The sequence below is a fragment of the Poecile atricapillus genome, chromosome 1, assembly GCF_030490865.1.
Source record: "Poecile atricapillus isolate bPoeAtr1 chromosome 1, bPoeAtr1.hap1, whole genome shotgun sequence".
NCBI lineage: Eukaryota > Metazoa > Chordata > Aves > Passeriformes > Paridae > Poecile > Poecile atricapillus.
The window spans coordinates 142,055,575-142,070,809 of NC_081249.1; the positions used below are offsets into that span (position 1 = coordinate 142,055,575).

General features: G+C 35.8%; 1 protein-coding gene and 1 long non-coding RNA gene across 2 annotated transcripts in view; one reads left to right on the forward strand and one right to left on the reverse strand.

Moving 5' to 3' along the window:
• MYBPC3 (myosin binding protein C3) overlaps positions 1 to 14,872 on the forward strand; it is a 62,586-nt gene extending 47,714 nt beyond the window's left edge. Inside the window, exons 29-35 of the mRNA XM_058829656.1 lie at positions 2,817 to 3,012; positions 7,509 to 7,648; positions 8,372 to 8,531; positions 9,086 to 9,222; positions 11,295 to 11,481; positions 13,095 to 13,137; positions 13,619 to 14,872. Of these exons, the coding sequence (XP_058685639.1) occupies positions 2,817 to 3,012; positions 7,509 to 7,648; positions 8,372 to 8,531; positions 9,086 to 9,222; positions 11,295 to 11,481; positions 13,095 to 13,105 (831 nt within the window). The 3' untranslated portion in view covers positions 13,106 to 13,137; positions 13,619 to 14,872. The remainder of the gene's footprint in view (positions 1 to 2,816; positions 3,013 to 7,508; positions 7,649 to 8,371; positions 8,532 to 9,085; positions 9,223 to 11,294; positions 11,482 to 13,094; positions 13,138 to 13,618) is intronic.
• Positions 1,181 to 6,292, reverse strand: LOC131574853 (uncharacterized). Its single transcript, XR_009276597.1, has 3 exons — positions 6,232 to 6,292; positions 2,301 to 2,402; positions 1,181 to 1,494 (listed from the first exon to the last, which is right to left on the reverse strand). It is a non-coding gene; the product is annotated as an uncharacterized LOC131574853 (long non-coding RNA).
• Positions 14,873 to 15,235: the final 363 nt, after the last annotated feature.

Consider the following 15,235-nt stretch of genomic DNA (forward strand, 5'->3'; position numbering starts at 1 on the left):
AAAGTTATTTGAATAGCTGACTGACAAATCACGTGCTTGTATAAGCTCTTGTCTCCTAAAGGGTAAGGGTAACAGAAAATACTAAAATCTATCCATCGACACCACATTTTACTCTGAGACCAGAGCCAAAAGACTTTAATTCAAGAAGTATTTTTTTGAGTGAATTAAATTTGTCATAGTGTTGAATTGCAGTTTTCACAGTATTAAGAATTGTGGCTATAGCTATTTAGAATATATAATAGTGATGAGCTTTCAAAAAAAGCAAATAAAAAAGAACTTCTCCCTTTACATTGTGAGAACTTTTAAGTCAGTGACCATTTCTACTGCAGAAGAAGACTCTGAGTAGATTCAGTATCTAGTGAAAGTGGAAGTCAGTGTCTTTCACTATTTGCAGTCTCTGTACAACCTTTCCAGTGACCTCTGTGGTCACTACAGTGAAATTCTGTGAAATACATTATCAAGGTATCCTGGGTTTAATGCTACTTGCAGATCTATTTAAATCTTTGGATCAAAATGTCCCGAAAAGAAAGTAAAACATTGTTCTTAATTTTTTTTCTGTTGAATGCATTAAGCAGGTGGCACATTCTGGTGAAAGAAAGAGAATATACATATTCTTGCTTCAAAATTAACTGCATGGCATGTGATTGGAGGGGTATTATGTGCTATTAGTGGATAAAATTCACAGTAATACTGAGCAGTCTTTTTGTCCATCATATATGTGTGAATATAAATACCCAAGAGCATTTAAATTCATTCTTCCCTGGCTGTGAACTGTCTGAAGTTTCTCTGGTGCTATTTAGCCACTCTGTCACTCACTGTTCTCTCTCAGATTATCTATTACACATTGCAGAAATCCAATCCTCTGACATATGTATTAGGAACATGCTTTCTGTCTGTTTATGCTTTTCACAGTCTATAAATATAAGAGTATATGAAAACCAACACTTTGAACACTTGCAATCTTTCACTGGCAGTCACAGCACCTCAAAAAAGGAGGAGCTGTGAGTGAACATATCTGATCAACCACATTAGAACACCAGCAGAAGCAATCTTGTAATCAGTCTGAAAACCTGCCAAGTATTTGCCTTGACAAAGTAGAAATTTAAATAAATGCCCATAGATCTATACTATTTAGGCAGATAATTTTTATTTTGAAAGTATTCCCTAGCCAAATTTTTCAAGGAGGGTCTTCATATCATTCTAAAATACACACATATGTGGGAAGTAAAACAGAGTCAGTTCTTAGCATGTTCACCAATAAGACACAGATATGGAAAATAAAATGCAAAACAACCCAAAACCTTTCACTTGTTCCAGAATATCTACTATACATTCCAGCTGAAGAGAGGAAGCCATTTCTTGCTCTGATAGGATTTTGTGAGGTTCTATGAAATGAGACCAGGGTACAGGTACACTAGAACAGGACAAAATTATCTTCTATTATTTCTGAGCTGCAGGCCTGAGGTGCTTTTAACTATGCTCCTTGGCAGAAAGCTGTAAGAAAATAATTTACCAGAAAGAGAAAATGTAAGATCCAAAACCATTGTTCATTCAATATCAGCCCTGACGTAAAATAAACCACAACATATTTGATGAGTTAAAGAGCATCAATGAATGAATAGCAATTTCTAGGTGTTTTGGTATAATTTTAAGTATATAATTTAAGTATAATTTTAACTTTTAAGTATAATTTTGGACAGATCTTGGCCTGACTCTTATAAAAGGTGAAATTCTTTTCCTAATACCACTGAAAAAAAAATGATGGTACACAGACCTTCTGAGCAAATACCAGACAAACCTGGAATAAAGGTGTATCAATGCACAAAGATTCATTATTAGTCTGTGTTCCTTTAGGCACCAAAATCAAGAGTCTGAATATCTTAATCACCGTCTGTAGGCTAAGGGAAGAGATACAATCTTTCAGAGTATGTTCCAGACACCCAGTGGATTGAGGAACCTTCCAGATCTGCTTTCTCTGCTGTTTACTGGAGGCAGTGTCCCAATTTCAGCGCCTTAGGCTTCAGTTCCAGGGCAGCCTGAGCAGAGCTGACTGCTGGCTCGCAAGGTCCCACTTTCCCTCCCCACCCATTTGAACTACTCCAGGCCTGTGCTGCACTGTTTCACCTTGGTAATCTGGCAGAAACCTAAAAAACCCCATTGAGTTATTTTCTGTTGGATTAAGTATTAATACACTTAATAAATATGTTATGGCCGTTTTCTGTTTTCTTAGGATTCCGTGTTTGGAGTTGAACTGTGGAAGTATCGCTCCAATAACTTTTGAAGAACTAAATAGTACTTACCATTTTTCCTGGAAATGGCTGGATGAGAGTGATGCACACCACTGACATCTCACTGATTCCACAATGCCATCTTCCATGGATGTAGCAACACTGACTGCTTAGCTTGACAGACACCAAAACAATTTTGCAATGCAGAAAGAATTATACAGTAAATTTCACATCCCAAGACTGCAAGATGACAATAATTTTTCAAAAGATCTTAAAAATGCCTGGGGAGAGAGCATCAAACATTTTAAGAAAGGGAGAAGAAGGAGAGGAGAGCTAATAAAGTCCTCAGGTGTGTAAGGATTCTGCTAATAACAATCAGAACAAGTCAGATGGCTTCACTGATGCCTGGGAAAGAGTACCAGAGCAGCACAAGTATAGTGTTTCTGGATTTGTCCTCAATATCATTTCAGTCTCTAACTAAATGGCATCCTCAGAGCATGGTGCCACTAAACCACAAAGATGGTAGCAAATATTTGTCTGGAAGAAAACAGAAATTGTAAGGTAATGTGTTTTTTTTTTTCTCTTTAGGGTAAACCAAGACCCAAAATCACTTGGCTGAAAGATGGTCAAACTCTAGATTCCAAAGATGTGGGAATTCGGAACAGCAGCACGGACACAATCCTTTTCATCAGAAAGGCAGAGCTTCATCACTCAGGAGCATATGAAGTTACTCTTCAGATAGAAAACATGTCTGATAAAGTTTCAATTACAATACAAATCATAGGTAAGACCCTGACAACATCAGAATTGAGCAGATCATGCAAAACAAAATAGTGGCCAGACTGAGGGAACCCAAAGATCCATCTACTTCAGAAATCCCTTCTCTTTCGATGATTGCTTGCAGGTGGTAGGACAAAGCTCAGAGCGAGGCTAGCATGTGACCTTATTTCCCTACTACATTTTCCCACCTTGAAATTATCTGTGTCCTAGAGACCTTCAGAGGGTGAGGGATATTCTTTGTGGTCCATAGTTCTTTAGATCTATGATCTGAAGTAAGATCTTTTACTTGCCTAATTTTATCCAGTCTGTATTTTAATCCAAGTCTTGTTTGAGAATCCAAACATCCTTTTATAAGGAATTCCATTTTAAGTACATATACCTCTTTGTTTTGATTTGAGTGTGTCTCCTGACAATCTCATTTAACATCCATAGTTTTGTATCAGAAAAAAAACCATGAATAATCATTCAGCTTTTCCATGTTAGTTATGATTTTATAGCCTTCAGTCACACTCGCGGCAGTTAACTTTCTCAAGTTTTACTGTCCTCATTTTGAGTATTTTCAAACAGATGCCATTCCATATCTTTGATCATCCTTATCAATCTCCTTTCTATCACTTTGAGAGAGATAGAATTTGAGAGTTCCGGTGTTCTTAGGCATAGCCATATTGTACTCAAGGAAAGAAATATGAGTCTTGGAATGGATGTACTCCTATATGGGATTTTTTTCATTAGATAAGGATAGGGAAGATAAAATCATTGCTGTAATACACCTCTACAGTTCCAAAATTTTGAAAGCAAGGTCCTGTAAATTTGGAAAATTTACATTTAATGCTTTACTCTATAGAGTGTCTAGTTAGTCTGAGGCTTATTCTCTATTATACAATTTCCAGTCTATTTTCTAATGTCATTTTAAAGTAATGCATTGCCAAAGTTTCCACAACTTCTGCTGGGATTATATGAGAGATATTCTGAGATCTTGCCTATTCCAATTTCATTAATGTTCAGACAGAGCTTTTCTATTTCTCCTCATTACCACTCTTTTTAACATTCTTGATAACTGTTTTTATTTCTCTTTCCCCATACTTTCACACTGTTATACCAAATTTCCTCCAGTGTATCAATTCATTTTTAGAATATGTATCTTGGCTCAACTCCTAATGTTTTGGAATTAAAAATGCTGACTTTGCTCTGCTTAAAGTTTTATTAATTAAGTTGGCAGAATGGGTATGCAATGGTGCCAACAGCACCCAAGAACAGCATAAAAAATTGGAGCAAATATGTCTTAATACCAGCAGCTGCTTCTGCTCAAGAGGATGGCTGCAGCTCTGCAAGAGAAAAATAATTAAATGGCAGCTAAAACAAAAGTAATCCCAAGAGTGCTCAGAGAGGCTGTGGATGCCCCATCCCTGATGGTGCTCAAGGCCAGGCTGGATGGGGCTCTGAGCAATCTGGTCTGCTGGAAGGTGTCCCAGCCTGTGGCAGGGGGTTGGAACTGAAAGATCTTTGAGGTCCCTTCCAACCTGAGCCATTCTGACTCTATGACACAGGTAAAGGGGAGTCTAAATTATCTACACTGTAATTCACCTTTCTAAAACTGGCTAGTGATTCTTGATTCTGGCCATTGCTCTTAGGCCATAGCACCAAGTATCTTCTGCCTATTGTTTGATACTGTAGAAAGTCATAAAAACACATCTACCAGAGTCAGAGAGTTATATCATCCAGAAAAAGAATGACTGAAAAAAAGAACTAATCTTATCACACAGTTGAGAGTTGAAGGACAGGCATTAATTTTGTACTTCTTGGCCAGTTTGCTCAAACAAATGGTAATATGTATATTTCTTTTAATTCAGGACTGAGAAAGGGCTTGTAACATATGCAGATACTTCTGCAATCAGGGCATCTAATCTGATTCTTGATTCTGTTATTCTGTCATCAGAACTACCTCTTTTCAATTCTGCCAACTGCGTTTTTGGTTCCCCAGATATTATATTCTCTTGGCAGGACAGAAATATGGCTAATTCAGACACTCTTTCTACTCTCCTAGTGACACTTCAGGTGCTGTAGAACAGCAGGCTGAAAAGCCAGCCTGACTTTTAGAAACACAAGACAATCAGTGATATGTTGAGGTGTCTTTTCATCAGCTAACTTCCCTTGGCAAAAGTCTCCTTGATGTAGAAGTAATGCTTGTGACTTCAGCCCCTATCTTTTCTTGGGGTAAGCCAAAAACTCTGCTGCTGTGATGAGTCAGGTCAGCTCCAAACAAGAGGAAACAACTCTGTTACTGCCATCACCTTCCCTTGTTGCCAAAACAGTTGCTGCCATTTACTCTACAGATAAAATAATATGCACTTTTTCTATGGGAATACATAGTATTAATAAATACAAGTATTTATTAAAGACTTTTAGAAAGTTCTTAGATAATGAAAATATCTCCAATCTCTGGAGAATACAGTTCTCTCAACTTCTTTCACCCTCTACATGAATCAATAAATTATGTCTTTCATCAAGGCTTCTACTGATGAAAGGAAACCTCATTCTATACTTGTTTTTTTTTAACTGGAATTAATTATGTTTCTCATTATGTAATATTTGAAAATATAAATTATAATTTATCTTTGAAAGATAATTCACACTTTATATCTTCTTCCCATTGTATAAATTTCATTAGTTTGCAAAACTCCTCAGCTGAGCTTGTGCTGAGGTTAACACACAATACTTCCTCAGAATATAAAACCCCACTCTGACACGGTGCCCTACAGAGGAAAATAATTTGGGTCAGAAGCATCACTAAGTTTAACTTTTCCCATCCTCTATTCACAAGCTAGAGATGTACTGGTTATTACTGAGAAAGAAATATTTTACCATTGTACAAACAAATTTTGAACAGATATTCTTGTAGATTACATTATCCCATTGGACCACAAAAACTGACAATATAAAACCCATGTAGCAAATTATCCCTCTCTTCCTTTTTTAAAGTTGTTCTTCACACACATGCAGACAGGTATGTAGGATGAAAGTTCTTCTCTTAAATCAGAATGGATCGATTTCTGTATAATGAAGATATACATTGAACAGAACAACTAGGTTGTTTTTCTTTTAAGTTGTGATTCAAGTTAACAACAAATGCATTTCCACATCCCCATTAGCAATGTCGTTCATTTAACAACATATTGCCGTTCCCTACTTCAGAAACGGAGAAGAAAATGTAAGAAGGCTTTACCTGGTTGGAGGCTGTTGAGAAACTGAGAAGATGGCAGGTTTTTCTCCGAAATGTTAATGTAAGATAGGCAGAAAGAGGATGATAAATGGAATGAGAGCCATGCATTCCATATCCCTTATCACACATCATACGATGTTCTAGTTGGCACCACTTTGAAAGAGGACAGTAGGGGTCAAACCTAATTATAAAGCTGTTTTCAGTTCCAAAGTTTGTCAGTGAAAAGAGAATTATCACATTATGCTTTGATGCAGAAAGCCACAGTTCCCCTAATAACAAAGACTGATTTATTACTGGTTTGCATATTCTTCTTTAAGGAATTAAATTACAATCCCCCTATAATTACATCCCTCTGTGCTTTGCTCATCTCAAACCTACATCCATCAGATATTTACCATTTTCTTGATTTTTCCAGCTTAGCTACAAAATGGGGAGACAGTTTCCTTTCAGCTGTCTAGAATGATCTTGAATTATTTTTCACTCAATAACAAGATCAACTATCCATCTGTCCCCAGCAGACCCCATAACTGGGTGCAACAATATAATATCAAAAGGTGAACTCAAATTAAAAAAGACATAAGTATTATTTAATAAATCTAATCTAAATCTTACAGCATTTGACTAAACAACATGGTATAAATACAAATGATCCTCAAAAAGAAAAAAGAAAATTATTATAATTTCATACTATGTTGTTTTTCTCTATATTTCCATGTATCTTAAAAAGGACACAGATTTCTCTACCTCTTTGAGAATTTGTTCTTTTTCTAGTTATTAGAGAGAAATCACCTAGTGGGCAAGCTAACAAGCACTGAGCCAAGAGGGAAAAGGTGTATTCCCAGATGGCTGACCTTCCTCAGCTGGAAGGCATGCACCCCATTGCCCTGGTTGTTATAGCAACGTAGATAAATGGCCAAGAAATTTCACTAAGTAATAAAACTGCAGTTAAAGAGTTAATCATATCCATCCAAACAACACAAACTTCTTCTCACATTTTAAATAAGTTTGTCTGGTTCCCATGTTTCTAATTCTAGTGTGTTGTCTATTTCTCAGTGGAATTCAGACCTCCCAGAAGAGGGTATTTGAAAATTTACCAACTTTCTTGTTTACTGTTTTAACTTCACATAAATGAAGTGTGTTGCTGTGGAATGTTAGACATTGCTATCAATATTCAATATTGCTATCAATATTCTATTTTTTTTTTTCCCTACAAGGGGAAATGACAAAGCTCTTGGATCTTGAACTGAAAGCTAAGGTGTTTTCTTTTGTCTCCTCTGCAGACAAGCCTGGGCCTCCTCAGAATATAAAGCTTGTAGATGTTTGGGGATTTAATGCAGCCCTAGAGTGGACACCTCCCCAGGACGATGGCAATGCTCAGATCTTGGGCTACACAGTTCAGAAAGCTGACAAAAAAACAATGGTAAGAACTTGTGCTGGGTCCATGGCTTTGTATGGAGTTAAACCAGCACCTGCTCTGGGAACACAGAGACCTTACAGAAATTACTGAATTCATGACACTCATTTGTGTGTCCAAGATGTCCTATGGCACCTCAGAGACAATTAAACATTGAAAAACAGAATCTAGAAAACCTCCAAAAGGTGAAAGATTAAATTAAATGCTCAGTAGAAAATGGAAGAGAGACCAAGCCTGTGCTGTCTCTGGTGGTCACTTCATAGACAGCTCTCCTTAGATGCTGGAATTATAATTTCTATTTGGAATTATATTTTTCATAAATGCAGCAAAAAATTGAATGGGAGGGAGGAAGAGTTAGACTTGAAGTTAGACAGTAGGCATACCAGTGTGTGTACTGGGAGAGGCATGTATGCCAGTCAGACTGGAAAATATCTTTCTCAGGGAAGACCCCATTAAGTAGTCACATTCGGAGTGTGCATCTTGTACCAGATTCCCCAGATATGAGTATGGCTAAAATGTGGTAGAAAATTGTGGGATTTTTTTTCTCAAAATGGAAGTATTCATACATCTATCACACACACAGAATATAAAAGTAAGAAAAAAGATCAGCTGATCATCACAGGAAGCAACATAATATTCATTTCACAGGTTAGTTTTCTCTCCATACCAAAAGTAGCACCATGTCTGACCTCTCCTAACATCTTTCTAAACAGTACAGTCTTGTTACAGGAATGGTACACTGTTTTTGATCACTATCGTCGCACAAACTGTATAGTGTCAGACCTGATTATGGGAAATGAGTATTTTTTTCGAATCTTCAGTGAAAATTTGTGTGGATTGAGTGAAACTGCTGCAACCACCAAAAATCCTGCCTATATCCAAAAAACAGGTAACATATTCTTCAAAACAAAGATCACAAAAGCCACTAAGTACCAGAAGTAATACATTGGCAAATGGAAAATACAGTTTTACTAGCTGCATCTCAAAAGATATTTTCATTATTTAGTAACTAGCACTTAAAAAGAATTCTAGCATCAAGAGCCCTTATCTAGGCAGATACTGTACTAATACAAATATCAGTTAAAAAATATTTAATCACACAGTCTTCTCAAACTACATTAAGTAAATAATACAACTGGGGGATTACATTTATATTTTGGGGTTAAAAGTTGAAGATGTCTCTGATGAAGACTTTCCCTGCACACATATGGCTAACATATTTTTAACAGAAGCTGAAAACTCACGATTGCCAGGACCTTTTACCTTAACTAACACATTAGACATGAGATGTGCTTTAGAATTAAATGTATTTAAAGACTTTTTATATAACAAAGCTTTGAAGCTTCTTAAAATCATACAGACAAAATAAATGACAGATAGATTGTACACAAATCAGCAGAACTGACAACACGGTTCTTACTATTTTGTCTATTTGAATTGCAGGCACCACTTATAAACCCCCCTGCTACAAAGAACACGATTTCTCCGAAGCTCCTAAATTCACCCACCCTCTGGTGAACCGCTCCGTGATTGCAGGGTACAACACCACACTCAGCTGTGCCGTCAGAGGAATCCCCAAGGTACACATCACTGCCCTGAGATGGCTGCTATTTTGCAAAACTAACTAGAATAAGGTCTGGTCTTTTGTGAAGATTTTTTTTGTGGTTTTGTTGTTGGTTCGGTTTTTTTAATCTTGCAGGAATATTTTCTCATTCTAAATAAATTTATTAACGTCCCATCAAAGAGTACATATAGATGTACTATTTTTTTTAATCAGGAACAGCAGTAAAAGCTGTATCAGCTAGGAGCTAAACTTAGACTTCTCAGAAAAGGGAAATAAGATTTTTGTCTGCAGTGTAGTAATTTATCATATGACATAATCTTGTAATGAATTTAAATTAGTGCAGTCCCTTCATATCTGGCTGCTTATTTTTAGCTTCTTTCACTACCTCATACCTGTGCAAGGATCTGATTTCTACAGAGCAAAACATGTAACAATCACTCAGAGTCCGAATTAAAAAAAAAAAATCATTTGTTGCAGTTTATTGGATGAAGAAGGAGCTCCAGACAAAACTCAAAAGTTAAAAGGAAGCATATCCATGTAAACAGCTTCAAAAAACCAAGAATATTCGAGAATAAACACCTGTAGGTGTTTTGCAACTGTAGGCAAAATCCATCTTCCAGTAGCTGCCTCAGCTTAGAAATGACGGTATTATTGACAATATTCCCTCTTGATTTACTCACATTTTTTGCATCTGCATCCACTTCATTCTGTTTCCATGGTTTTAAGAAGATTCTTAAAAAACCTTCTCGATTTTACAGCTGTTATTGTACAGTAATGGCAGGGTTTGGAATGCAGGCATGCTTGCTTCTCCTTCACATTAGCCTGAAGGCTCCAATTAGTCCTCAGCCTTCAGTACACCTAATACTGTTAAAGCAGCTTTTCCAGATATGTTTTTGTAGTTCCATTGCCCAAATTAACCTTGAAAAATATTTCATTACCTGCAGCAATACTCTGCAAATGCTCCTGTTACCTTATGTGGATGAAAGTTTTCAGTTCTTAATAACTGTAGATTCTCAAGCACACCTCAGGATGATCTGTATGGCATGGAAAAGTTACCACTGCAGGCAGAGACAGTACTCATACCCTGCCAGTAATGAAGTATAATAAGAGACATACCCAAAAAGATAATAAGAGACATACCCAGGCTATAAACAAGGAAAAAATGTTAAGGCAAGAAAATTTCCAGCAGAGATCTGTCAAGAAAATTAAGCAAGTGGCAGGTGGGATGCACTGGATTGATATACCACAGGTCAAAGACAAAAGTGATTCAGTAGATTTGAATGCACTCTGTAAAAACAGTGCAGTAGTTTTGGGGCTTACGGATGAAGAAACTGAAGACATTAATTCTGAAATAAAAACAGATAAATGTAAAGCTTGCTCTTCTATTCTTTAAAGACTGTTTCTTCACTGTATGTCCTAATGAGCTTGAAATAAACAAAAGCAGTTTGTTTCATATCAGATTTTTCATTTTTAAACTTTCATTTATAAAAATTAGAGGCACATTTTCAGGTACTGGAAACAAAACATAAAAGCTTGAACTGGCATAGAAGCAACCACTTCATTCAATAGTGGAAGCCAACAGGAACCTTATTTTTAAATTCCTGAGGTTTCTAAAGATACGCTAGAGGGTTGGGAAAATCCTTTCCCGGACCAAATGTTGGCATCCTAATTTGGCCACCCAGCATCTGTGGACTTCTATGACACTTCTTATAATCTGAGACATTTAATTCCCCTTCTGTAAGATACTTGTAGCATTCAAATACATTTTAATAAGCACAACTAAATAATCCCTAAATGAATGAATTTGTAGACAGTTACTAGAGGTTGGGGTTTTTTAAAATTGCAATAAAACAGGGCACAAATCTACATTTTCTATATGCTATTTGTGAGTTAACAGAAATACTGAACTTTTGATTATTTAATGAATTAGTACTGAATGAGAAGTTCCTTGAAAAATTATTAACATTGCTTTGTAAATAGACCTCATAATACTACTTAGCCTTCATGGCTATATCGAGGCTGCAAGATCAGGTGTAAACCTTCCATTCTCTACTTTCTGTTTTAAAAATCTTCTTTTTTGTTCTTCAGCCCAAGATATTCTGGTTCAAAAACAAAATGGATCTCTCTGGGGATGCCAAATACCGCATGTTCAGTAAGCAGGGGGTGTTGACCCTGGAGATCCGAAAACCCACTCCCTTTGATGGTGGCATTTACACCTGTAAAGCTGTCAATGAGTGTGGTGAAGCTGAAATAGAGTGCAGACTGGATGTCAGAGGTAATCAGATGAATCTTATGGACAACCCTAACCCTGCAATTGTGACAAACAGAACTCACTCTTTGAAATTTTTAGAAGTTTAGTAATGGACAAAAGGGGCAATATCCATCGCTGGGGTGTTTGGCAATATGCCAAAAACACACCTTAGCTTAAAACAATATTCTTATATACTGTTGCATTACATGAGTCACGTGCATATTCATGTGAATTTATACATTATTCAAACATTCTTGTGAGTTTAGATGTTTCAGGAATTCTTTTATTTGGTTTAATAAAACCAAATTTAATAGACCTTTGACTTGTCTGCATGCCATCCTGTAGATTACATCAATATATTTTATTTCTTCCTGTGGTTCAATCCTGTTGATTTTACACTCCCTGGTAATGAAGTCATTCATTCTTCTCTTGGTGCTCTGGTTTTTGTCACTGTTATTTTATTATTCAGATAAGATAGTCCACGAATGTGAGAATGTTATTTTACACCATTCTCTGAGTTAGTTACATGAATAAAGCATTTTAACATTGCATAGTCTCTATTTTAATATTATGCTAAGGCCTAAGATATAATATATATTTATCATGCTACTATTTATATAAACTTTATAGTGCATACATAAATGACAGATTATACTATACCAAAAAGCCATTAAAAGGGAATTATAAATGGTACTATATAAAAATCTTTTTGATTAATAGTAACATACAAAAGTTGACACATAAACATGAAAGCCAATACTATGTTGTCATTTATAACAGCAATGAAGATAGGGTAATGGGTAGTCAAAAGAAAATAAAATCAAAATTCCCCTTTATCTAACCCTGACTTTTTGGGTGGTATATAAAAAACAAGATCGTTTTTCATTCTGAAGCATTATGATAGAATTAGGTTACTTGCAAGGTAATACAGGTCTGATGGTGTACAATTACTGCACTTCTGACTTTCTATTTCTAGACCAGATACCTAGCAGTGGAAGGGAGGTCCATCTACAGCCACTGCTTTGGGGGTAACTTCATTAGACTTTGCGCTTATTCCATAACTGAAAGGTTTAAATCGAGTTATTGGCCATTAGACGTATGTAAAAGGTAGTGCACGCTACATCACAAACATTTTTTGAACACTAAAAAATTATTTTGTTTGTCAAAAGGACCAGGAACAAAAGTCACATATTTATAACACAATAAAAAAATATCAAATATTAAATATTTTTTGTAAAGCTGCCATTAAAGTATCTATTTATCAATACAAATGTATGTAGCATTATTTTAAGTGCTCAAACTCAGCAAAAGCTGCAAAAGTGACCTACATAACAGTAATTGATGGAAATCCATTTTCAGCACAGCAAGTCTGAAGGTATTTCTTCACAGCACTGAGTCAAATATTTGACTCAGTGCTAAATCAGGAATGTGCATACAGTACACCTTGCAGTGCTGGGTCCCTCAGGGCTCAAAGATTAATTTTATCATCATCTGAAGCTTGCTTTAGGAACATTAAATCTGCTTAGAATCATCAGATACTATAAAGCGTCCATATTTCACCTTCTGTACCAAGTCTCAATTTAAAATTAGCATTCTTTAATGTCTGATAATACCTCAAACTTTTTTTCGTTCTCCAGCACCTCAATAAAACTCTGAATCTCAGCTGATCTGCAAGTCAAGGTAAGAATAAAAATAATTCAGCTGGATAAAGGAGCAATGGCTGTTTGGTCAGATATATGAATTCATTAGATACATTAACATTCATTAGATATTCATGGTAGAGACTTTTTTGAATGTTAATAATGTTGGTGGGGGTATGTGTGTTTGTTTTGATTTCTGTTTGTTTTTTCAGTAGTCAGTATTTCATGGGTCTCCACCTTTAATACACTGTGCCAGTGTAAAAATCTGTAAGAATAACAGAATAACTTTGTTGTCATTTTTTCTTAATTCATCTACAAGCACTCCCTCTAAGAGACTTATTTATTAAAGCAGGGTGAACTAATATTAATAATCTTGCTTCAACAAAGACAGCATAATAAACATTTAAATGCATCTAGAAGTGTCATGTACATTTTAGTCTTTAAAAGAATGCAGTAGTATGTATAATAGCAATCAGTTAATGTATTTGACAATAAATCCTTTTCCCCATCCTCTGTCTCAGCATTAGAATGGAACTTGAAAAGAAGAAAAGTGAAGAAATTAATGAAACATAATTTCTGCTCATTTAGGAGTCCTGCTCATCTTAGAAGTCACTTAATACACATGTACAAGGAGGCAGCAGTGTCTTGTGATGTCCTGCTTACTCGGTGTGTTTTCAGATATTATTTCCTCTTTTCATGTATCTGTTGTAGTTAGATTGCCTTTGTCTCCACATGAAGAAATTGAAAGAAATCAAGACAAAACTTTTCCCCCATTACATACATAAAATAGGCATTAAAAATAGTAAAATTATGCAAAAATAAAAAATCCTAGTCCTTTCCTAATGTCTGAAACAAACATAAATCCCCCAATTCTACAGTTCACTCCATTTTCTTTTTGCAGAACTCTGAGATTTTTCTTAAGAAAAAAGTAGCTCAGAATAATGGAGAAAAAAGTAGCTCAGAATAATGGAGTAAGATATTATTTACATTATATAATCATTATACTCATCTCTGTACAACAGAATGTAACTTTCATTCCTACTGTTTTTACTGTCAGTGAGTGCTTGAAATACCCACTGCTGTGCTCTTGAGCAGAAGTGTGTCCAAAACACACCATTTGGGAACCACTGGCTATAGCTACCCTTCTGCTTTTTATAGAAAATAATTCCTTTGATAATTACTCACTACTTGTTTTCTAGCTTTTAAAAAGACACCAGCATAGAATTCCAGTTATTAGATGTTTTTTGCTTCCAATCAGAAGCATCACACGAATCTACAAGGATAATTTTGCTCATCAGATGAAACAGTGAAAATTCTAGCAAGGAGGACTGTTTGCATGTAAATAAAAAACTTTAAAGCAGAAGCTTGGAATGAATGTAATAAACTCATTGTCATAACTCTTCCTGAAGGTTTGTGAAAGGCTATGAGTGATATGTAAGCATTTTGCAGATGATTTTATCTAAGCAAATGACACAATAGCATTTCTAGCTTCTTATCTCCAAGTCTGAAGAGTATTTGGGGTAGTTTTTTTCCAGATCTGCAGTAGTTTCTGGCTGGGAAGTATTTTTTAATGATCACAGTACAGGAGTTGGCAGGAAGATGATATTAATCCAGACAGCATTGCCCTTTGGAAGAATCTACGCAAAAGAACTGAAGTAATACTCCCCCCCTGCCTCCAACATGCCACTTGGGATGGCAAAGCATGTCTGACACAGAGTGTTAGTTGTGTTAAATAAGCAAATGCATCTTCATAATAAAAACACTGATGGTCATGAGATGTGTATTTTAATTATTTCATTATGATATCAGAACAAAAAAGGATACCCTCTAATACCAAAGCAAACTTATTCCAGGTTAACACTTACTGTTGCACATTGTTGTTATTCAAAAAATAAATGAAATTTTAAAGGGAAAATATGCAGCCAGGTTTACATTGTTTTGTGCTTACATTTTCTGAGCAATGCTATTATTTAAAAAATAAGGCACATACTACAAATAAAAGACAGAGATGATCCATATTCTAAAGTACATGTGACCAGAATGAAGTGGACCAAGAGGACCATCCCAACATCTGTGGGACAATGCATATTGCAAAGCAGCGACTGAATTGTAAGGGTTGGAGCCTAATTCCATAGGGC